Source organism: Nicotiana tomentosiformis, chromosome 3 (genome assembly GCF_000390325.3).
Source record: "Nicotiana tomentosiformis chromosome 3, ASM39032v3, whole genome shotgun sequence".
Classification (NCBI taxonomy): domain Eukaryota; kingdom Viridiplantae; phylum Streptophyta; class Magnoliopsida; order Solanales; family Solanaceae; genus Nicotiana; species Nicotiana tomentosiformis.
The window spans coordinates 55,028,976-55,054,224 of NC_090814.1; the positions used below are offsets into that span (position 1 = coordinate 55,028,976).

The 25,249-nt window shown below is 36.5% G+C and overlaps 2 protein-coding genes across 8 annotated transcripts; one reads left to right on the top strand and one right to left on the bottom strand.

Moving 5' to 3' along the window:
- The first annotated feature begins 2,924 nt into the window (after positions 1-2,924).
- Positions 2,925-10,950, top strand: LOC104108340 (protein DA1-related 2-like). The gene is made up of 12 exons (XM_009617353.4): positions 2,925-3,326; positions 3,459-3,583; positions 3,979-4,066; positions 4,152-4,269; positions 7,734-7,854; positions 8,015-8,098; positions 8,686-8,805; positions 8,895-9,107; positions 9,178-9,240; positions 9,322-9,437; positions 10,038-10,096; positions 10,275-10,950. The coding sequence occupies exons 1-12, from the start codon at positions 3,290-3,292 to the stop codon at positions 10,595-10,597; spliced, it is 1,467 nt and encodes a 488-aa protein (XP_009615648.1). The 5' UTR covers positions 2,925-3,289; the 3' UTR covers positions 10,598-10,950.
- A 1,436-nt stretch (positions 10,951-12,386) lies between these two features.
- Positions 12,387-25,210, bottom strand: LOC104108352 (uncharacterized). Of its 7 annotated transcripts, none has more exons than XR_689004.4 (9): positions 24,804-25,205; positions 24,546-24,722; positions 24,295-24,444; positions 15,934-16,035; positions 15,779-15,849; positions 15,547-15,614; positions 14,814-14,910; positions 14,596-14,676; positions 12,387-12,822 (listed from the first exon to the last, which is right to left on the bottom strand). XR_689004.4 is itself a non-coding variant. In XM_009617381.4 (9 exons), exons 1-8 carry the CDS (start codon positions 25,038-25,040, stop codon positions 14,645-14,647), a joined length of 1,002 nt encoding a protein of 333 aa, XP_009615676.1. In that variant the 5' UTR covers positions 25,041-25,208; the 3' UTR covers positions 12,685-12,822; positions 14,596-14,644. The 7 variants fall into 7 exon arrangements, 6 of the variants coding, with proteins under 6 accessions (XP_009615663.1, XP_009615676.1, XP_070053081.1 ...); XM_009617381.4 differs by having other exon boundaries at positions 12,685-12,822; positions 15,547-15,682; positions 24,804-25,208; XM_070196980.1 differs by lacking the exon at positions 14,814-14,910 and having other exon boundaries at positions 12,685-12,822; positions 15,547-15,682; positions 24,804-25,209.
- Positions 25,211-25,249: the final 39 nt, after the last annotated feature.

The window sequence follows — 25,249 nt, forward strand, 5'->3', positions numbered from 1 at the left end:
TAGTTGCATGGTCCAAAGTAACAAACACTTTTGTGGTTGACTTGTTATTAGCTACTAGTAATCTTGTGGGCAAGGCCGTTTTCTAGTTAGATAGTTTTCATATTGCTATTGCTGGTGTGTTGTTGAGTTGTAATCATACATTGGATTTGATCCAAGATGCATTGAAGCGTAGCCATGATTTGAAATTTATCGATTATGAATTTTTCATTCAATTTACATCTCATTTTAGTTATTGAGTTCATAATTAAACAAAAATATATACATATTTTGCTAATAAAAATATTAATTCTAAGCAAAAGCTACTAAATTCTTTCAAATATGTACCTAATACTCTGGCTCGGCCGCATATGCTTCTAAGATGACTTCATCTTGCTTTTTATGCTTCTCATTCAAGGAAGTTGTTTCTTATTGTACAAAGTCTTTTGAAAATATTAGAAGAAAAAAAAAAGTCTTTTGAAAATCAATATAGTAATTTCGTTTTGCTGAAGAATTGTTGAAAGGTATCTAGCCCTAGCTTTATAACCTTAAATTGCTTATTTTTCTTCTTCCTTTTTTTTTCTTTTTTTCTTTTAGGGTGTGTGACTGTGTGTGGTTACATGACATTTTGAATCCCAATTACAGGGAAAATGTATAAGTAGGAATAAGCCTACTAACCCAATCAATCTCCTGCCTCTTTCAGAAAAAGGAAAAAGTTGGAGGTGACACGCTTCAAAAAATGTTTTCTTCCAAAGTTAAAGAATATTTTAGTGAAGCTCCTGATAATCCTTCCAATTTAAAATGGACAATTAAACACGTGTTGGGACTATATACTAGTACTACCATAGAGTCTCTTACGCAAAGGCTAATATAGACTCGTTGCGCATAATTTTGTAAATACCGGATTATCGTACCGAAACCGAAAATTTTGGTATTCGGTATTCGATATTTTGATATTCCGTATGGTATTTGGTTTAAGTTTAAAAAAATAATTAGTATTTGATATTTAAAAATAAAATACCGAAATACCGATACCGTACCGAAATATATATTATATTACATAATACACATTTTATTAATTATAACATAAATATAAAAAATCTAAAATTTTACTTTCCTTTATTCTCTAAGTTCATCAATTAACTCTAAGCAAGTAACAAGACATTTCTCTAAGTTTTCTCTCGCTAGGTTGGTATTTGTTGGTTTTGGATAAAACTTTTGTTAACAAACATTTTTAGTTTTGTACTTTTGAGTACTTTAATTAAGAATATTACCGTCTATGACTCTATGCACTAGTTAGTATTCAAACCGAATAAACTGAAGTTACCGAACCGAATAAACCGAAACTGAAAGGAGAAAAACCGAACCATACCGAATTTAATTAGGTACGGTATTGGTATAGCATTTTACGAAACCGAATACCAAAAATATAGAACCGAAATATTTAAATACCGTACCGTACCACCGACGAACACCCCTAACTGATTTACTAATTACTACTATATCCAAATTCAATACATACCTAAAAGATAAGTTTTAAAGAAATAACAAATTAGGGTCCAAAATTAAATAAAAAAGGCTTAGAAAGTATAGGAGTAGTATTCCCTTGATTTTATTTGTTGTCACCTTTTTCTTTTTAGTTTGTTCCAGTAAAAATTAGTATCTCTTGATATTGGTAAAGTCTGTATTTAAACTTCTCATTTTATCCTAGTAACTGATAACGAAATATCATAATATGTTTAATACCTAAATTTTTAATAGTACTTTTCCAACAAATGCGAAATTGACTAAAGAAGTTAGAGAAAGAAAATTACAAGACAATTGTATACATGAAGGTACATTAGAATTATGAGAATTAATAAATTAAGAAAAAGAGTAATAGATAGTAATAAATTTGTTTAGACGTTATTCTACTGAAGTATTCGACCTACTTTGATTCCTTAATTAAGTTTTCTTTCTCACCCCTTATATATTTTTCTTTAGTATAATTCATTCATACTTTTTCGCTTTTTCTAAAGTGTGGATCAAACGATACCAAGTTACCATTCATATATTGACAATGATCCATAAAAAAAAGTGGCAGGATCGGAACCTCAATCTGTGGCCGGCCTACCCTTGACTTGCTACGTTGGATGGTCAAATTAGCATCCCTCCCCCTAGCCCCACCACCCCCATCCCCTAGACCCGAGCTATCACCCCTCCTCCACCCTTACCTATTTTGTCTCCCAAATTTTTTTCTAAATTATATTAATCAAACATTTGAAAATTAGTACTACCTCCGTTCCAGTTTATTATGTGAACCTATTTCCTTTTTTATCCGTTCCAAAAAAAAAAAAAAATCTCTTTCTAAATTTGAAAACAATTTAACTCAAACTTAAACATACCCTTGACTTGCTATGTTGGATGGTCAAATTAGCATCCCTCATTATCTCTACTCGAAACAGATAGCCGCCCACCACCCCTAGCCCCACCAACCCCATCCCCTAGACCCGAGCTATCACCCCTCCCCCACCCTTACCTATTTTGTCTCCCAAATATTTATCTAAATTATATTAATCAAACACCCGAAAATTAGTACTAACTCCGTTCCAATTTATTATGTGAACCTATTTCCTTTTTGATCTGTTTCAAAAAGAATGATCACTTTTTAAATTTGAAAATAATTTAACTTAAACTTACAATTCTAAACTTTTATAACCACACAAATACTTTGCGCCTCTTTTTGAATTGTTTAGGACTACAAAATTTAAAAGTTTTTATTTTTTCTTAAATTCCGTGCCCGGTCAAACAGGTTCACATAAATTGGAACAGAGGGAATATATAGTAAAAACGCCACTTATTTTCAAATTTCAGGAAAATACCAAACACACCCTAATTGTGTGCCATTACCAATGACAATTGACAAGTCGTAACTTTCTTTCTTTTTTGACAATTTACTTAACCATAAAGGGAGGTGAGGAAACCAAATTGTGAAACAGGAAGAAGAAATTCTCCAGAATATTGACGAGGAGACAAATATATTCTTCTTGAAGCTACAGTCAGTAGCACCCCCACCAATTCTCTGAGCCGTTCAAAATCGGAACTATCAGTTCACTTTTTCTCCTTTCCATCACATATCCGCCTCAGCAGATTCTCCAATTCCATTACTCTTTCATTTCTTTCCCTCAAGCCAAGAATCTCTCATATTCTTAAACTCTCTTAGCTTTTTCAACAATGATGCCATTGTTCTTCTCTCTCCCTCTTTCTCTTGCTATTCCTTTTCAAGGGAAATCTTTGTGTATACATACTACTATAATTCATCTGCCTTCATGCCATGTCTTCTTCAAGTGTCAATCAGCCTTTCACATTTGGTATATGTTTCACTACTTCTTAATTGGGCTCGAAGCTATATAAATTATAGTGTAATCCTTTTTTGAGTATTTGGGATGGTTGATTTGTTGTGTGGGTCTGAGAAGATCACTGTGTTGTTTCTTGAATCGCAGGAAGGAAGTCAAGGTTTATGAGATGGCTGAGTAAGCTTTTCAAGGGTGGCTCAGCCAATATGAGTGTGCCAGCTGGACGACCACAGTTTCTTGGAGGGGAGGACAACATGGTTAGGCGATCACTGGTAACCTTCTTGTGTTTTACTTTTCTTGTACTCCTAATTAATTAACTAGCTGGAACAAATGTTTTGGATTGAGGATTACTAAAAAGCAAAAAATCTTCTTCATTCAGAATTGCGCATACTTGAGAATCAAAATAGTTAGTTTGGTAAAGAGCCTATGTGTATTTAATGGCAAATGCGGTCAAACAGAATGCTGGTTTTATATTTAAGTCTAGCCATGATAGGGTGTAGTATAATTCCATTTGCGTTTAAAGACATTCCCCATATAATCAATTAGCTAGCGTACTGAGATATCGTAAGTGCTTGAGAATCAAAAGAGTTGTTTGGAGTATTTCTATGTTGAACTTTCATATCTTCTTTGATGGAATGGTTTGCTAATGCACTATAAAAGATAACAGGACGATCACTCTAGGACCAGTAAAGAGAAAGAGGAACTAGACCGATCAATTGCACGCTCTCTAGCCAAAGATTCGAAGAGACCAAATGGTATTTATTTATATTTATATTTTACAAGCCTGTGGATCAGAGCATGTTCTATTCTTTTATTTGAGTGTGTTGCTCTTTTTCTCAGGACAGAGACGGGGGACTGGCAAAGATGAAGACCTAGCAAGATCACTCCATGATAACCTTAACTCCTCCTCACATGCTCCCTCACACACCCCTTGGGATTACAATGCCAGAGGTTGTAGGTAATTGTTTTATGTTTACAAGATTGAGATTTTGATTTTTGCATTTTATCTTTTGAGATTTGAGTACAATTAGCTCTTGATAATCAAATATATCTTGAGAGATGAGAAACTTGGAAACTAAAAAAAGCATGATATTTTTTAGTTTTAAAACCTTTCAACCTTACCCAAAATGTCTTAACTGTTTTCTATTTTTATTTTATTTACTCCATCTCCTCTCAAAACGAATGACAGGGTTCAAAGTATGATGGCTAAAGTCTCTAATTCTTCATATGAAACAGGATATGGATTCATTAATATTTTTATACATAAACTCTAAATACGTAGAAATTACAAAAAAAAAAAAAAAGGGCAGCCCGGTACACTAAGCTCCCGTTATGCGCGGGGTCCGGAGAAGGGCCGGACCACAAGGGTCTATAAATTACAATTTATGTAATTGAATTATTTAGGAAATGTTTGACAAGTTCTACTTAAAAATTGGTTGCGTGACACCTCAATATTAATAGTGCATATATTTGGAGAGAAAAATCTTTTTCCGGGTATTTGGAGTGATCATAGTTGACATTAGATTTATTTTATGATTAAAATATACTTGCTCATTCAAATTTTTTAATAATATTCAAAATATAGTGCACAATCACTTTTTTTTTCTTTCTAATAATTTATAATCAAAATAAAAAAACTTACTCATTCAAAACGTTTAAAATTCAAAATATAGTGCACAATCTATTATCTTTTTTCTAATAATTTATAAACCAAAATTTTTTCCTAAAATTGGTAAACATTATTTCATTGGAATTAGTGATTTGGTAACTTGCAATGACAATACAAATCAATTATTGTGCCTGAATCCGAAGCTAGTTGAGTCGGTTATATGAATACTCTATATTAATTCTCGTTCATTTAGATCCATTTTATTCCGATATTCAATAATTTATGTTTTAAGACAAATTAGGGGTTCTCTAACAGTAAAGGTTCTTTATATATCACATTTATCCTTACTCAGAGACACAAATCTTTAAACAAACTAAAAAAGACTTTTTGCAGTTTTGGCAAACACCGTCTCTAATGGAAATGTACCGATATGATTAAGCATTAATTCAACTAGTTGGTATCGCCTATATGGATCTTTTGCTTCATTGTCTTATGTTCCTCGCTAAATTCGTCAGAATTTTGAGAGATTGTAAATCTTTCGAGACAATTTCCCTACATTTGGTTTTAGGTCTACCTTGCCACTTAGAACAATATTGCTTTCATGAAATTTCATTAAATGTTAGAAATTAATCAACATTGACCATGCTTGTTTATCCTAGTTATGAAAAGCTAACCAACACAATATAATACAAGAGGAGGTCACTTGATGCATGCTATTTGCTGAGGACATTGTGCAAATTGACGAAAATAATGAGGGTGTCAACAACATCTTGAACTATGGAGAACCACTTTAGAGAGCGAGGATTTATAAGTAGAAGTAAGAACGAATATATGCACTGCAAGTTTAGCCAATAAAAGAAGAGTGAAATAGGTGAAATTTGCGGGGATCGCAATGCCTAACTGCAAACATTTCAGATATTTAGACTCGTTGTTTAGGAGACTGAAATGATAGATAAAGATTTTATAAATAAAATCAAAGTCGTATGGTTGCAATGGGGGAAGTGGTACAAGGGTGTTATGTGATAGAAGGATGCCTACCAAAGTGAAATATAAGTTTTACAAAATATTTATAAGACCAACAATATTATATTGGAATGATATTTGGGCACCACTTATACATGGACTAAAGCACCAACCACCAAGGTCCACTAGCTTTACATAGTGGAAAACTTCAGCCATGAAAGACAAATATGTGTTTATTTGTCTTTCATGTCTGAATTTTTCCACTATGTAAAGTTAGTGGACTTTAATGGTTAGTGTTTTAGTAGTTCATGTCAAAATAAGTGGTCATTGTTGGTGCATTTTAAAGTGTCTCATTAGTTGTGCTTTTTGACTTTTAGGTAGTACATCAGTTGAGCTTTTAGCTCACATTTTTTAATTGTATTAGTGTCGGTCCAATCAAATTGGATCAGTGTCAGAAGGATTCTGCCTCTCTACAACTAATAAGGCTTATTTGTTGTAGAGAGGAAGAATTCTCTTATCCTTGTAAAATATAGTGTGCTGAAATAACATATTTTTTTTCTAACTTTTCTCTTGCTTCTTTCTTCTATTATGGGAGATTGATTCTTAATTGAGTATAGAATATTAAAAATCACTGTAGGCGTGATTACCATAGTTTAAAGATTCTTGTTGGATAAAGACCAGACAAATTGTTGGCAAGGTGTGCCGTGTTAATGCTAGGCTAGGCAAACCTTCTAAAGAAAATTCTTTAGCTATCAGTTCAATAGAAATTCGCCTTCTCAGTTTTTGGTATTCTGCCACCTCGGTATTACACTCACCAATTGGTATCAGAGCCTAATACTTTTCATTTATATTTGCATAATATTGGCATGAGATAATATAAATGGATTAACATGGTCAATGAGTAGTGAGGACTCATATAGCCAACCCTAACTTGTTTGGGACTGAGGCCTAGTGGTGTTAGAGATTTATTAGCTTGTGCAATATTAGTTAGTAAGGTTTACTAACTTTATCAGTTATGTTCTACAATGTGAATCAATTTACATCAATCCAAAAGTCAGCTATATGAATTCTTTATATTCGTTAAAGATGATTTTTAGAATTTGACTATTTTTTATGCTGACCGTCAACATAACATACTGTAGTTGATTCATCTGTTCCTGACCAAGCAAAGCAGCTTTTGTGTCCACTGATAATGAAGCAAGAGATAAGATAAAATACAGAAATAATTGCTTCTTCTTCACTTATGGTGAATTTATTACATAAGATGCTGAACATCCTTTGTTTTGGTAAATTCTTTTGCCATCAGATCCAAGTAATTAATCAGAAAAGGTTGATCAATGTTCTGTCAGATGTTTGCTCAAATAGAGGACTGTGACGTGCTAAATGCCAGCACATGAAATATTCAAGCAATTCCTTGAGTCTTTGGTGAAATATACATAATTCAAACTTCAGGTGATGATTGGATCTGTTTGTACTTTACAAGTACATGTATGCATATAAGTCAAAAACCTGGTACTTAAGTGGAGAAGGGTAGAGAGGTGGACACATTATCCAACTGAGTTTCAAACCGTGTGCCACTGGCACTCGGGAATTTCTCGGTTATAAAGAAAAATGTACATGTATGTTATACAAAGAAAGCGACGGTGTATATTTTATCTTTGTTTTGGAGTACTGAAAATCCCAATTCCTTACTCTGGTAATAAACTGCTACTTGCATAACCAAACATGTAGATATCTCAGGGTGAGATAAGTTGATACATACGTACACTTGTCTTGAGGACGAACACTATATGATGTTATAACTATTTCTTCACTATGAAAGAAATTATGGGCATGCGTTTACTTTGCAGAAAATGTAGTGGCTGCCATGGGGATATTGGCTCTGGCAATTATTTGGGATGCATGGGAACTTTCTTTCATCCAGAGTGCTTTCTTTGTCATGCCTGTGGTCTTCCAATTACCGAGTACGAGGTACAATATTGTCCTTGGTGTTAATCATTTCTTCCAACACTTGAACCCTCTTCCAAATGTGAATAAAATATTGAACCGTGTAACTGAAAGTCTTGTACAAGCTAAAAGTGTTTGAACCCATTCTCATGTTTAGCTCATTGGTTTTCTTTGTTGATTCAAGTTTTCTTTGTCAGGGAACAAATCATATCATAAGTCATGCTTCAAGGAACTGACTCATCCCAAATGCGAAGTGTGCCACCAATTTGTAAGGATACACTGCTTCTCTGTGTGATTTTGTTACTGGAAGATGCTCATTTCAATCCTAATATGGTTCATGGTTTTTGTTCGGTCGCCATCTGTGGATTTAGACCCCTCTAGTATGTTTAGTTAGTGAATAGCATTGACCTTTGTTCCCACTTACATCCTAGGCCCTTGGAGTCAAATTGTATATTATGTGTTTATATTTATCAGAAAACATCTTCAATATTATTAATTTCTGTGCGGAAAGGCAAGAAGGGGAGCCTTGGCGTAACTGGTAAAGTTGTTGCCATGTGACCAGGAGGTCACAGGTTCAAGCCGTGGAAATAATCTCTTGCAGAAATGTAGGGTAAGGCTGCGTACAATAGACCCTTGTGGTCCGGCCTTCCCCGGACCCCGCGCATAGCGGGATCTTAGTGCACCGGGGCTGCCCTTTTTTTTGTGCGGAAAGGCAAAAGTGTCATCCTATCTTTTGTCAGTCATGTTCGCATAAATTATGAATTTGTAAATTTCTATTAGAAAACCATTGTCAAAAGTAGCGTTGTTCCTTACGGGATAATACATCTAATAATCATCTAACACTCATATTTGCAGATCCCGACAAATGGAGCTGGATTGATCGAGTATAGATGCCATCCATTTTGGTCCCAGAAATATTGTCCTTCACACGAGAATGATGACACCAAACGATGTTGTAGTTGTGAACGTCTCGAGGTAGGTATTTCAGATAATGGAAAATGTTGGGTTGCCTCTCATTCAACTTATATGCTTGTTATTTATATTGCCTCTTTATCTTCTTGAAGTCACGTAATACAAGATACGTATCACTTGGAGATGGTCGGAGCTTATGTTTAGAGTGCATGGAATCGGCCATCGTGGACACTGGAGACTGCCAACAACTTTACCATGCCATTAGAGACTTTTATGAAGGCATGAATATGACAATAGATCAGCAAGTTCCTATGCTGCTTGTTGAAAGACAAGCCCTTAACGAAGCCATTGAAGGGGAGAAGCATGTACAAATTATCTCTACTTGTAGTTTTCTCTGTTCTTCAGTCTGCAAATATTTATGTTTTTTTTTTTTAGGGTTTCCATCATATGCCTGAAACCAGAGGTCTATGCCTATCAGAAGAGCAGACAGTGACCAGTGTAAGATCTTCAGTCACTTAAATCATCCTTTCTAGTGAGATGTCCTATACCTGCTATGACATTTTGTTAGAACAAATCCAGATACTCAAAAGGCCGAGAATGGGTGGTCGTGGACTAATAGGAATCAGAACACAGCCTCAGAAGCTAACTAGAAAATGTGAAGTTACAGCTATCCTAGTCTTATACGGGCTTCCCAGGTAACATCTTTTTTGTGTGTGTATATATATATATATATATATATATATATATATATATATATATATATATATAAAAAAAATTATTCTCCTGACCTCATTATTGAAAACGATTACCAACCCCCTCCCCCCCCCAACTAGCACAACACTAGAAAATAAAAAAGGGAAGAGAAGATATTGACACAAAGGATAAGGGATTATAAGAAAAGAACTTTCTACAGCATTAAGTTCAATATTTCAATTTAACATGTATTAAGGTAGTTTTGCTCAGTAGGGTGTCAAAATTAGTTTTTTTGGGGGGATTCCAGCCTACGCATACTCCAGAAAAATATAGGGCTCTTAAGAGGCAGATATAGGAGTTTCTACATGAACTAAAAAGTTTTCTTGGATTTGGTTTGTGAAATGAAGTTTGAAGCAGATGAATAGAATCATTGATCTACATTTTTAGTGGATGGAGCAGACATATTGTCCTTTGCCTGCTTTCTGTATATACTGGTTGTGACAAAGTGATGATGGTGTACTTGTAGTTGTCCATTAATATTACTATTGGATTCTAAAGCATGTTAAGGCCAGAAATACTTACCATTATCTTTCAATGTGCAGATTACTTACCGGTGCTATTCTTGCTCACGAACTGATGCATGCCTGGTTACGTCTAAAAGGTAATTTAATTGCTGTCTTTTGACCGCGCCCGTGTGGGGCAAGGATTCTACAAATACAGGCAATCAAGCAAAGAAAGATTGCTAGATGTTCATCTTCAAAACTTCAAGATGGTTAATACTACCCGATTTCGGTTTTGAGGGAGTATATAGTGACCATAGTTTTCACTGAAATTTGCAGGGTTTCGTAATCTCAGCCCTGAGGTGGAGGAAGGAATCTGCCAAGTGCTTTCTCAGATGTGGCTTGAATCAGAAGTAATGCCTGGATCCAGAAATATGCCGTCCACATCCACTGCGTCATCCTCTTCGACATGGTCATATTCCAAGAAAGGTGGAAAGTCAGGTGTGGAGAATAAGTTGGGTGAGTTTTTCATGCACCAGATAGCTCATGATGCTTCTCCAGCGTATGGTGCAGGATTTAGAGCTGCTAATGCAGCCGTAAATAAGTATGGTTTGCGACGTACATTGGATCACATTCGGCTGACAGGAAGTTTTCCTGTATGATGCAATCATGATAGCTCTCTTACTTCATTTTGTCGATGATCATTTCCTCTGTGGCAAGCTGGAGGTCAATGAATCCTCCCATGAGGACGTGAGTCGATCATGCAAAACTGGATTAGCTCCCACTAACCTTTGGGTTACTGATAAAGAACAACTTGAAATATCCTAGAATTAGGGAGTAGCATATTTGGCAATGAATATTAACCAGAAAATGTGTCTTGTAATTGGGGGCTGGTGCATTTGGACTGCAAAAAGTTCACATCTGATTGCTCCGGGATCATTATCCAATGTCTCGGTCAAATGTTGTTTTGAACGAAATCCTACTTTTAGCTGTACCTGTTAACAGTTATCATTTTTGGAGTAGTGTACTGCAGAGTGAATCTAATTGTAGGAACCAAAGGGTGTTAGCCTTAGTCAATGAAATTGGTAGAGAACCATGAGGTCTCACGTTTAAATCACAGTGGAGACAAAACAATATTAGGTGATTTTGTCCCATATGTTACTTGAGTGGATAGAGTTAAACTGTATATATGTTAGTGAGTAGGGGTGACAAACTGGCGGATCGGGTCGGATATGGGTCGGGTCGAAAACGGGTAATGAAAAACGGATAAATTAGCTGACCCGACCCATATTTAATACAGATAAAAAACGGGTTAATCGGCGGATAATATGGTTATTATCCATGGCTTCATGAATATGATCATTTTTGGGAGAATTCTTAGTCTTCCAAACTTGAGGAATCCCCAATTTGAGGGTTTTACAAATATAAAAGTTAAACCCATTAGTTATCCATTTTCTAAATGGATAATATAGTTCTTATCCATATTTGACCCGTTTTTAAAAAGTTCATTATCCAACCCATTTTTTAGTAAATAATATGGGCGGTTAACTGTTTTCTTTTAATCATTTTGCCACCCCTATTGGTGAGAGATAGCAGGTACTCAGATGATTTAGCCAATGAGTGTGCAAGGTGACTTGGACACAACCGTTAAGTAAACTGAATTGTGTTCTTTAGCCAATGTTCAGAACAATGTTCCTACTTGATGTACCAACCAACGAACACTACAATTGTCTGATAATTTTAAAGATCTCTGTCGCAAACAAGCTCAAAAAAGGGAAGAGAAGAAGATAGCATTGAAAAAAAGGAAGAGAAGAAGATGGGGAGTATTGTAGAGGTTTTGGATGCCATTCAAACATGGACGGAATGTTCTCTGGCAAAATAATAGACGAGCACTGCCATAGAAACGAGTCTACACTGCTGAGCAGATATCATCCAGTTATTCACTGCTCCTCTTCCATTCAATGCTCGTCAATATATGTACTTTTTAAACGATGCTGAGCTTTAACAAATATATATCCTGTAACAACACGAGCCATCAAGTTTAAACTACTTTGAGAAGGGGCTTATTCCAGAGATTAGAGATGGTTTTGTATTGGATTCTGCCAATGATATCCAATTTACGTATATTCTGCAGTCTTGTGAGTAGTGTAGAGTCTTCAATCTAAAGTTTTGCAGACTTTTTCTTTTCTCTTACTTTCCCTTCTTTGAAGAGTCGGATGTAGTTATAATTCAAATTCTTTTTCCAAGTCAAACAACGACCAAAGGGAAGTTATCCTTTCTTTTCTGGCATAGGGGAAGGGAGGATAAAGACAAGGTAGTAAGTCTGCTCACACTTATAAAAGAAAAATAAGAGGTCCAAATGATCGACACAGATTTTAGATTTTCCAGGAATTATTTTGTTTTTTTAAGTCACTTTTCCAACAAGAAGCTTCAACTCATAGGCTTATCAAAGGCACCAAGAAGAATCATATCAATACATGAAATTGAATTGTACTTTAACTACAGCAATTGTGCATTCTTTTAACCATCTATACATGAATGGTGTGGGTTTACATCGACAACGACAGATTTAGAAAGAATTACAAACTTCTGGTATATGATCTTGAGGCGCCTTATACCCGTAAGTTCATTCTCCGATATCTCAAGTGAACACATCAGTCAATATCTGAGAGAATTTGTTTCATTTTCTCGTATGTCATAAAGACAATACCAATACTAGGCACAACCTTGTAATATTCGGGCAAAATTCCTCTATATAAACCACGCAGACCCTCTGTCTGGATAATACGATTGAATGCACCAACCAAACCAGTCTTGTAAATACGGGCCCGACCACCAGCTCCTTCCAATTGCATTCGCCTCCTCACAAGATCCAAAGGAAATGTTACTGCAAAAGCATCCATAAACATAAAGATGAAAGAACTGCAAATAATTAGCATTTCATCATGTAATCAACTTTTTCCCATCAGAAGCACATTTGGGATTCTCAATGCCCAGCTTTAGATAATGCAAAAGAGATAACTTATATCCTACTTCTGTCAAAAAACTAAAAACTGTGACAAGGTTGAAGTGATGACTTGAAAAGCAACTGATTCAATTATGACAATAAAGAATATCAAAATGAGAACGATGAAAGTGATTGCCCATCCACCAGGGCATCTAAATAAATTAGAAGCCAAAACATGCGCCTGTTAGTATTAGCCATCAAGTGGGATGCATTGAGAAGTGCAGGTGTGGTGCCTCATAGGGTGAACTATGCGACTTGAAAGAAGTGCTTGTTACAGTCGCATAAGTAATGAAGGCATGAGGTGTGAGCTTTGATCTGGATTTCTGTTGTACTTAAGAAAGAACCCAAATACAGAAATATATAAGGAGTCAAGATTTCTATCTGGAGAAAAAAAAGATGGAGAGGAAGTAGGCCTACGTGTGCTGCTACACTAGAAGAAAAGGTGGAAAGAAAACTAGGTCCCAAATGGCCTTTCACTTTCCTCCAGGGAAGTTCCTCTATCTTCTTTCTTGATGATTCAAAATTCATCATCACTATTTTGTGATTTAGTTTCTTCTCTTTCTCCCTCGTCCTGTAATTGCTCAGCTTCTGCCCCAGTCTGCTTTCTTTTCTTCATGTCCTTCATCATCCTCCCTGCTTTGCTCTCTCCTATTCCTTTCTTCTATTCTGGTATCTCTTCTAGAGCTGTCCTCTTATTTTCCTACTTCTTCATCTTGTGATATGACACTTTAACTTTATGCTTTATTAGTAGGCATTTTTAGTCGCAACTACAAAACTATGAACTGCACAGGAATTGGCAAGTGAAATTTATCAAATTAAATGAATTGAAATGGTTTTATCAGAAGATAATTAAAGACAGTGGTGGTCATTACATGTTTAATGCACGTTTGATCTGTATGTACGTTATATGTAGAAAGTGAGTTGGAAAAAATAAGATAGCTGTCAATATCCTATATTATTCTACATTGTCTACAGTGAAGCTGTGCTTCGTTCTTGCTTCTCGCCAATCGCACTTTTTGCTTTTAAAACACTGGTGCTAGTTGTACAGAATACATAAAGCCGACTGGCCTACTCCAACTTCTTTTATATCCCAATTTGAAATCTATATCAGACAGATATACAAGTTTCTATTCTTTAGCAAAATTGAAATAGCATAAATAAATTCTGGGTGATGCATACAGTCATCTGTAAGATGACATTAACAAAAAAATGCTTTGCAATGTCAAAGCCTTCTATCCCATATCAAAAGATGCATAACAGGGACTTCAGACAAGCAATGAAGAGGGAACAGGTTGCAATGATGAAGGAATAGATGCAGCCAAGAGGGAGAATCTCTTACGGAAGGGGTCAGTTTCATTTTTCATGCATGTTTCTTCTTCCATTAATCATTATTCTAGCGGACTTCTAATATGTTTTCTCCTTTCTTTTTGTTGATTTGTAGATTTTAGTAGGTGAGATTGCCATATCCTTTAGTTCCCCGGTGCATGCATATTCTTTTGCTGCTGTCTCTATCTTATTTTTGAGGGTTTCTAAGAAGCAGACGGAAATATCCAAATTTTACCCACAAAGACGAGTATAAACACAGCTAATTCTTGATGGTCCTACTATCAATTTTTGTAACATAACATTTTCAAGCCTAATTGAGAAGCATACCTCAACGAGGAAGCCTCTCACATTTTGACAACTGCAAAATACATATGGCTCACGTGCAAATATCCACCATAGTGGAGCCAACTGCATGTTTGGAAATCCAAGTTATCCAATTAAAGTATGAGACGAAAATTATGACTGACATTTCTAGTCAGAAACAAAACGTTAGTGCGAGAAAGACAAGCAAGCAATTTTTTTTTTGTTGGGGTGAGCTTCCTTACTAAATTCCAATATGCCAGATAAAGGTGCTTGGGCTCGGGCTCTAAGGGTCAGTCCAGTTAGATACTTAGTGAGAAGCCAGCACCTCAACCTGCTTCTCTGCAATAAAAGCAATGAGACAGCTACATGTGTTAACACCTACTTTCAAATACCATAGATTTGTTTAATATCATAATAGTTTAAGGCCTAATTCTGCATATCTAGAACTCAGTCAGTGCCGCACTGACTTTGAGGTGGAGAAACAGCTTGTTAAACACAACATCAGCTTTTCTATTTGTTCATCTATTTTGTAAAGAGTATTCCAATCATTGAATAACAGTTAGATATTCTGTTTGTTTTGATATCGAGAGCTACAGAACAGATTTATCAAAGCGGAGTATCATAAAGATAAAACTGCACCTAAGGTGCCAGGAGAAATAGCCGAGAGGAGGATAAACAAGGTTTTTTTCCCTCCCGAACACATTTATGAAATAGGAAACTTGTGGAAGTTGAAAGTTTTGGCAATGTAGATATGTCTCCATGTAGTAACAAGATGTTGAGATCAGAAAATTCAGAGACAACAGCACACTTAAATAAAGTGGTGACCAACACTCAACAAGCTGGGGGCATTAACCAAAATTCAAGAAACATAGGTAAGACAATACTTTTCTCCATCACTATTTCCTGTATAGGACATCAAACCAAAATTGGAAGCTCAAAATTTCTACCACCTTTCATGTACATCAGATCACTGACCTGTTGATGATGCAACACCTGAAAGACTTCCACAAGCAAGGCTGACCAAGACGGTTGAGTCTTCTGGTCTGATATGAAGAGGTGTGTTAATATAGTGCTATCTTGAGATGAATGCGCAGAGGGACAAACTTGAGAACTAACCAGTGAATCGCAGCACATTTCACCGATAGTTATCAAGAGGAAAAGAAAATGATGAAAAGAGAATAGACAGTACACTCTCATCGAATATTACCTACGAGACTGCCAGTAAGATCTCACAGTGTCATAAACTGAAAAGCTGATTGCCAAATTCGGGCCAACCCCCTTCATGAGATTGAGATATTCAGTCAGCACAAAACAGGAAAAGCACAATTCAGCAGGAATAGAATCTCAAGGACAGAGAGATACCAATAAAGTAGCACCCATTCCTTTATAAAGGCCGGCTATGCCTTCTTCCCTACTGATGGTTTGTAATGCATGCCAAATCCCTCTGTAATATATTACATTTCTCTGCAAAACTCAAAATGAGTAAACCTACCAAAAAAGGATCTAATGTCACAGAAAAGGAACAAATTGTTACAGAAATATGTAAGAGAAACCATAACCATTTCTGAAATTTCAAAACTATCTTAACTAAGAGTATAAATGAATCTGTGAGCTTTGACTTTCCAACAACTCTGGCATCAAGCAGCCACTCTAGACTAATGTTTCTTAATCTAGTAACTGGAACATTTGAATCTCACCAAAAGTAAGAATAATAGCACTGATTACTGAAAGCGTATGGTTCCGAGCTTTCAACCAAATGAATAAAATACAAGACATCATTTACAAGAAAGAGCAACCCCTTTATAAAATAACTAAGCCTGGCCACAGTAATATGTGTGTGTGTGTGTGTGTGTGTCAATGTAAAAGCAAACAGCTTTAGCATTTTTCCAGATTATGTACAGTTCATTTACTAGTCAACAACAAAAGAAGAGAGCCTCCTGAAGCTAGTATCTGTATGCTAAGTTGCTCGGACGCGGATGTAGGTGTCTGACACGGGTGTGGATCTAGAGGTCAGTCTTTCGAGACGTAAATTCTAGATTCGGGGATATGGATCCTAGTACTGATACAGGTGTGGGGATCTGTCTAAAAATAATTCAAAAATATAAAAATATCTCTAAATTATGAGAAATTTTGTGGAATACTTACATATAGCTTGTAAAGTGTGAATTTCTTTTTTATTCTCAAGTTGTAGATAAGTAAAGAATTGATTTCCTAAATAAGGTATGCTATTTCTTCAAATCTACCTAGTTTTGGTTTTGATTTCGGGAATCAAATTGTATCTTGTCTCGAACTTTTCCGTCCGTCGTGGTCAAAGTACCCAAAATTGTTTGACCAGATCCGGTACGGATCCCATATCCACACCCATACTAGTGTCGTGTCGACACGGGAGCGGCACTTAAACTACCGTGTCGGAGCAACTTAGTCTGTATGACCAAATTGCAATTAAATAGACTCGCCTAAGGTGCACGCTAAGCCCCGAAACTAGTTGGAAAACAGACTGAGCGCTTCGCCCCTCTTCGTAGGCGCTTTAGTGAAGTCACCAAGGCTCCAAAGTGTACGTATCATTGCTAATGGGTGTTATCCTAAACAGCGCAAAACTAAACAATAAATATTCCACTTTATTGTGAATTTTTGTTCATATAATTGTATTTTTGTATAATTATTATTCTTGAATTATATATATTTTTCTAAATTGTTTTCTCCCTTTGCGCCTTTCTTCATTAAAACCTACACTTTATTTGCGCTTTGTGCTTAAAACTCCAAGAGACCTTAGCGCTTTTCTCCTTTGATAACACTGATTATTAACCTTCAATGACCAACTACCCACATTCCATTCACGACACCTCCAGCCCCTCCCCTCCCTCGAGTCATCTAGGAAATGATTAATAAATCTGGTCTTAATGGAAGATGAAGCTGAAATCATTAGACTGAACAAATATTCAAATCCATCTAATTAATGTAATTTGTCCCCGGGAGCTTTGTTAAGTGGTAAGGATGCAACATGTGATTTCTTCGATATTGAGTACTCCTATGAGTAATTAGACAAATCACCTAGATGAAGGCGAAGGCAAATCAGGACATAATGAAAAAGGAAACTATATGATGATTGGAACAATAATAATACAACTTAACCAGAGCTTTTTATTGTTTTCAACACCGAACAACTTGGTTCATGTGATCAAGATCATAACTGTTTTAGTTACTGAACAAAAACTTTGTCCTAATACACCGATTAAAAGTAGGTCTTTTGATCCCTTTTCTTCCCCCTTTGTGTTGAGAATGGGATTACTTGAAGTTAAATGAGCTAGAGTTGAGTCTTAACTAGAGTTAGTGTAGAATAGTCATCAGTTAATTATGGTTGGGTTAATTAGTCGGTTAGAAGCAGTTATATTGTATATAGAGCCCGTTTGGATTAGCTGATTTGAAGTAACTGATACGCATTAGGTGCTGAAAAGCACTTTTAAGTGTTGAAACTGATTTAATAAATAAACAGTTACGTATTTGGATACAAATGCTGAAATTGATAATAAGTTGCTGCAGTATTTGATAAAAAAGTGTTGATAAGCTTTTTTTCTGTTAAAATGACTTAAATAATCTTAGAAGTGTTTACACATATAAGGGCGTAATATCTTCAAAATTTAAGATTCCAAATCGATCCAAATACAAAATATTCTATTTGTCATTTTATTTTAAATACAACTGTGCTTAGATAAGATAACTTTTATGATAAATATAATTTATTTTATGATAAGCATATAATCATAAGTTATAATAATTAATAAATTGATAAAAGTTTCTCAGTAAAAAATAAACCTAAATAGGACAAAATATTTGAAGAGAAACAAACATTGTCTTTATCACCACAACACTTAGAAAGCAACATACCAAAATTTTGATATGTCCTCATTTATTACATACAGTTCAAAGATTAATACACAATCACATAGATATAAATATGTAAAGGAATAGAGAATTTGCTTATCTTAAATAGTCAATGAGCATTGCAGACTTGAAGAGGCGGAGGGAGGGGGTTAGGTTGAAATAGTACTTGAGGCAGTGAGTATCGATGCAAGAGTTTTGTTCTAAAAAAGAATATTTTAAGGATAAAATAGTAAAAATTTTGGTCAAACTTAAAGTGCTTATAAGTTAAAAATTTATAAGCTGGGGGTGACCAGCTTATGGCTTTTGGCTTATTTTTGACTTATAAGCACTTGGCTTATAAGCACTTTTAGCTTAACCAAACGCGTAGATAAGCCGAAAAGTGCTTATAAGCTATTTTGACCAGCTTATAAGCTTAGCAAAACACCCTCATATACTGTAGCTACCCTGTTCAATAAGATTGAGCTCATTATTTTCATTTCATCATTTTTGCAACTCCACTGTCTTCACCGACTTTCTCTCTTTCAAAGCTTCATTAGAATAAACGTAGAGCTCAATCTATGGAAATTAATATGGTATCAGAGTAGCGATCGCTAGCTTGATCTTCGTAACTCGATCCCATGTCATCTCCCTCATCTTCTTCTTCAAGCTTATCAATGGCGACTGCAATGATCGACAACACAGAGCAAGAAAAGTTAAGCCACAATCATCCGATGTACTTGCATGCCACTGATATTTCAGGTACTATCCTAATTTCTCTCCAATTAACCGGACCGAAAAATTACTCAGTATGGAGTCGTGCAATGAGAATTGTGATCCTAGGAAGAAACAAACTAGGGTTTATTGACGACACATGCAAAAGGGAGAATTACGGTCCTAATTTGGTTGATTTGTGGGAGCGATGCAACGCAATTGTCCTTTCATGGATTATGAATTGTGTATACAGTGGAATTGTATATTCCTCAAGTGCATCGGCAGTTTGGCTAGATTTGAAGGAGCAACAACAACAACAGCAACCCAGTATAATCCCACTAGTGGGGGTATGGGAAGGGTAGTGTGTACGCAGACCTTACCTCTACCCTGGGTTAGAGAGGCTATTTTCGATAGACTCTCGGCTCCCTCCCTCCAAGAACTCCCCACCTTACTCTTGGGGTGACTCGAACTCACAACCTCTTGGTTGGAAGTGGAGGGTGCTCACCACTAGAGCAACCCACTCTTGTCCTAGATTTGAAGGAGCGATTTGACAAAATTGATTGTTCTAGGATATTCCAGATCCACAAAGAAATTGCTACTATTGGTCCGGGAACCAGCTCCATATCAACTTATTTTTCAAAATTGCGTTTGTTGTGGGCTGAATTTGACAGCGTAGCACCTATTCCAGGATGTGATTGTGCTAAGTCTAGGGAGTTTGTTGTTTTCATGGAAAGGTTGAAACTTTTGCAATTTCTTATGGGACTAAATAAGTCATATGAACAATCAAGGAGTCAGTTGCTCATGATGGTTCCAGTTCCTACAATTAACAAAGCCTATTCCATGCTGATGGAAATGGAAGTCAACGCAGTATGTCAAACAATTTGTGCGCAAATGAAAGAGGTGAAATGACAGGTTTTATCCCACACAATGAAGAGAGGACCAGGGCAAAGGCCAAAGAGAAACTTCAATTTGTACTGTGACTATTGCAAAATGAAAGATCACACTCGTGAAGGATGTTATAAACTGATAGGCTATCCTACAGACTTCAAGTTTAAGAAGAAAACCGGAGTCAATGCTGCAGCTCACAATGTTACAATTGAAGATCATAAAAGGCAGGACATAGGAGCAGGGAATATCAATGAAGCAGATAAGTGTTCCACTGATGATGCTGTTCGAGGTCCATATTTCACACCAGAGCAATATAATCAAATCCTCAAGCTGCTGAGCAAGGACAGTGTGGGTGAAACTTCAACTAATATGGCAGGTAACATCAAAGCATTTCTGGTAAATTCAAATAAAAAGGAATGGATAATTGACTCCGTATCTACAAATCATATGGTTTCTGATATGACTATGCTGAATAACAAACTTGAAGTAGAAAATTCTGACAGGAGAAAGGCAGATTTACCTAATGGAGGAACAACTAACATATCACATGTTGGTACTTGTAGAATACTCGACAAGGAAGTATTAGATAATGTCTTATACATACCAGATTTTAACTACAACCTGCTGTCCATATCTAAAGTCACAAAAGTTCTATGTTGCTCAGTATGTTTCTTTCCACATTTTTGTGTATTCCAGGACCTTTACAGCGGGAAGGTCAAGGGGATTGGTAGAGAAAGAGATGGACTCTACTGGCTCTCACAAACACCTGTTGAGAAGGATGATATTAGATCTAAAGTGATGAATGCAGAAAAAGAAAAGTTAGACATTGAGCTTTGGCATAAGAGACTAGGCCATGCCTCAGTCAAAACAATAAAGCAGTTGTTGTGCTTGCCCCAAGAAGAGTGTAAAATTATAGTTGACAAATGCATAATTTGTCTTGTAGCAAGGCATACTAGGTTACCTTTCAATATCAGTAATAGTAGAACTACTGAATCCTTTAATTTGTTGCATATTGATGTATGGGGGCCCTACCATGTAGGGGCTTTCAATGGAAATAAACTCTTCTTGACAATTGTTGATGACCATTCTAGAATGACTTGGTTATATTTGTTGAAACACAAGAGTGATGTATTTGTGGCACTGAAATTTTTTCTTAGAATAGTTCATACTCAATTTTGTAAGAATGTCAAAGTAATAAGATCTGATAATGGCACAGAATTTGTCAATTCAGAGTGTTCTCAATTGTTTCAATTTTTGGGAATCATACATCAAAGGTCTTGTGTTTATACTCCTCAGCAAAATGGAGTAGCTGAGAGAAAACACCGACACATTCTAGAAGTGGGAAGAGCTGTAAGGTTTCAAGGAGGAATTCCTTTGAAGTTTTGGGGTCATTGTGTGTTAGCAGCAGTGTACTTAATCAACAGAATGCCTTTTGTAGCACTGCAAGGAAGGACACCTTATGAGATGTTTCATCACAAAAGGCCTAGCTTGGACCACTTAAGAATACTTGGGTGCCTATGTTTTGCAAAGAGGCCAAATGTTTATGATAAGTTTGAAGCCAGAGCGATTGCAACAGTCATGATGGGATATTCAGAAGTAACCAAAGGATATATTTTATTTGACCTAACTAATCATGTCTTCTTTGTGAACAGGGATGTAAGCTTTAGGGAAACTATGTTTCCTTTTAAACATCAGAAGGATAATCAGTGTCCTTTATTTTCTCAAGATTGCTTAGTTGCTTCTCATCTTCCTGATTTGGCATCTTATGCTGCTGAAATAGAAGACATTCCTTCAGCATACATTGATGTAGCAATTCCACCAGATGCAACAAGTGATCCCACACAAGCTATTGAACCTCAGCCAAATGCCACTCATGAGTTTGATCCGCAGCATGATGTGAGTCCAGATAGTTCAGTTCCCTCAATCCCTGCTGACTCAGAACCTTTGAGAAGACCAACTAGGGACAAAAGGACTCCTAGTTGGATGACTGATTATGTGACAGCTAATGCCAACTGTGATCATGCATTGCCTTATCCTATGCACCACTCAATCAGTTATGCTAATTTGCAGCTTCATTACCAACAGTTCCTAGCTTCCTTCACCTCTATTATGGAACCTAAAAATTTTCAGGAGGCTTGCAAGGATCCAATTTGGGTAAAAGCAATGAAAGCAGAAATTCAGGCCCTAGAAGATAACAGAACATGGAAGCTGGTCACTCTACCACAAGGGAAGATGCCCATTGGATGTAAATGGGTGTTCAAAATCAAGTACAAGGCAGATGGATCAATAGAGAGATATAAGGCAAGGCTTGTTGCTAAAGGATACAATCAATAAGAGGGTATTGATTACAATGAAACATTCTCTCCGGTTGTGAAGATTGTGACTGTGAGATCTGTGCTTTCAATTGCTGCAACAGAAGGATGGCATGTACATCAGATGGATGTATACAATGTTTTTCTTCAAGGTGATCTACTTAATGAGGTTTACATACAATTGCCAGAGGGCTTTGCAAGCCAGGGGCAGAATACAGTATGTAGGCTTGTCAAATCCCTTTATGGATTGAAACAAGCAAGTCGATAATGGAATGTAAAATTAACAGAAGCCTTACAAGCACAAGGATTTACACAAAGCAGTCTAGACTACTCTTTATTCACACAGAAGCAGGGAAGCAATATTGTGATTATTCTAGTATATGTTGACGACATGTTGATCACCGGAAACAACCTCAAGATCATAGAAGCAACTAAGAAGAACCTGCATGCAGCTTTCAAAATAAAAGATCTTGGAGAGTTAAGGTACTTTCTGGGAATTGAGTTTAGCAGGTGGAGGAGAGGAATCTTAATGAATCAACGAAAGTATGCATTGGAACTCATTGGAGATTTAGGACTAAGTGCATCCAAGCCAGCCTACACTCCACTGGAATACAATCAAAAACTCACTGATAAAAGGTTGGATGAAGTTATAGGAGCTGAAGGTGATGACCTCTTAGAAAACAAGGGAAAATATCAGAGACTCATTGGTAAGTTGCTATATCTGACTCTGACTAGATTAGATATAGCATTTGCAGTCCAAGCATTGAGCCAGTTCATGCAACAACCTAAAAGAAGTCATTGGGAAGCTGCACCAAGGGTAGTGAGATACATCAAAAATGATCCAGGATTGGGTATTTTGATTAGTGAGAAAAGAAATGTACTAACAGCCTATTGTGATGCAGACTGGGCATCATGTCCCAACAGAAGGAAGTCAGTGACTGGATTTCTCATTAAGCATGGAAATTCACTCATATCATGAAACTCAAAGAAGCAAAATACAATCTCTAGAAGCTCAGCTGAAGAAGTGTATAGAAGTATGGCCTGGACAGTTGCTGAACTAGTTTGGTTGGCAGGATTATTCAAGGAACTTGGAACATAGGTGAAACTGCCAATCAGTGGCGGACCCAAGTGGTGTATAGCGGGTTCAACTGAACCCGCTTTACAAAAAAATATTACTGTGTATATGTATAAATTAGGATTAAAGTTGTGTAAATTTTGCATGAATATTTTATTTGAACCCACTTGATAACTACTATTTTACTACTAAATTTATATACTTCTAAGATTGAACCCGCTTGCACAAAATCCTGGGTCCGCCACTGCTGCCAATCAACCTATTCTGTGATAGCAAGGCAGCACTATAAATTGCAGCTAATCCAGTATATCATGAAAGAACTAAGCATATAGAAAGTGATTGTCACTTTATAAGGGAGAAGATTCATCAAGGGTTGATCAAAACACAACATGTGAATTCTAAGGATCAGCAGGAAGACATTCTAACCAAAGCACTTCTGAGATCACAGCATGAGTACCTACGTTCCATGCTGGGAGTGTCAATATTTTCACACCTACCAGCTTGAGGGGAGTGTTGAGAATGGGATTACTTGTAAGTTAAATGAGCTAGAGTTGAGTCTTAACTAGAATTAGTGTAGAATAGTCATCAGTTAATTATGGTTGGGTTAATTAGTTGGTTAGAAGCAGTTATACTGTATATATACTGTGCCTACCCTGTTCAATAAGATTGAGCTCATTATTTTCATTTCATCATTTCTGCAACTCCACTGTCTTCACCGACTTTCTCTCTTTCAAAGCTTCATTAGAATAAACCTAGAGCTCAATCCATGGAAATTAATACTTTGAACTTTGTCTCCACGGCATTTTGGGAATGATACATTAATTAGCAAATAAAGATGTTTCCAAAACCAAATCAAACCAGCTGAATTCCACTCACCTGAGCTGCAAGACGTGTCCTAACAAGATCCAACGGATATGTAACAGAAGCAGCAGTTATCCCAGACAAACCACCACCTACAAGTCGTATACAGAGGTCTGCAGTTATATTCTCTCCTTGGCTTTCAACTCCCAAAATCAACTGCAACACCTGTATTTGCATTTAATAATATGAAAAACAATTAGACAGACAAGTTCCAGAAACTATTGGCACTTTAATAAAATCGAATTTCACAGAACGTTTGTACCAACATTCTTGTAGCGTTCAAATGCATAAAAGCTGATAGAGGAATATGGAAGGCGGTGAGCAATTGTGACCAAATTCCCCTTCCAAAATGCCCGATACCCTTCTTCACGTACAATACGTGAAGCCTCTTGCCATATACTCGCCTTTTTTAAGCTACCAGCATCCGCGTGCATTCCTTGCACCTATAAACACGAATTAAGTTTCACTTAGAATTATAATAATCAGTTTAAAATATTAGGAAAACATAAATTAAAAATTTGAACCTGAAAGAGGATAGTAAGGCGAGCAAGGGGCGCAGTGCAAGTCTTGCTGACGGCACCGGCAACTCCACCGGCGAGAAGCTGAGGAACAGTTCCGATCTGAGACTGCTGACGGCGCTGCTGCGTGATCAATTTACGAGATGCTCCGCCGTCCACAACCACTGCTCCGCGGCCACATCCTCCACTGCCGCCGCTTCCTCCTCCATCCACAACCACTCCTACTCTGGCTTCAGTCTGCATCGTATTCGCACCCAATGGATTGAGCCTTCTCTAATTTTGAGAGGTTACCAGTTTCTGCAGAGCTATTGGTTTTCAGTCGATTGTTTTGCTAGCGTGGTTTGGACAAAGATTAACACTAACAGAACGACGTCGCTGGGACTCAGTCTGGTGACTGAGTATAGTATATAATTTATTTTGATGAAGAATTAAAAAGAGGAATTAATGGGTAT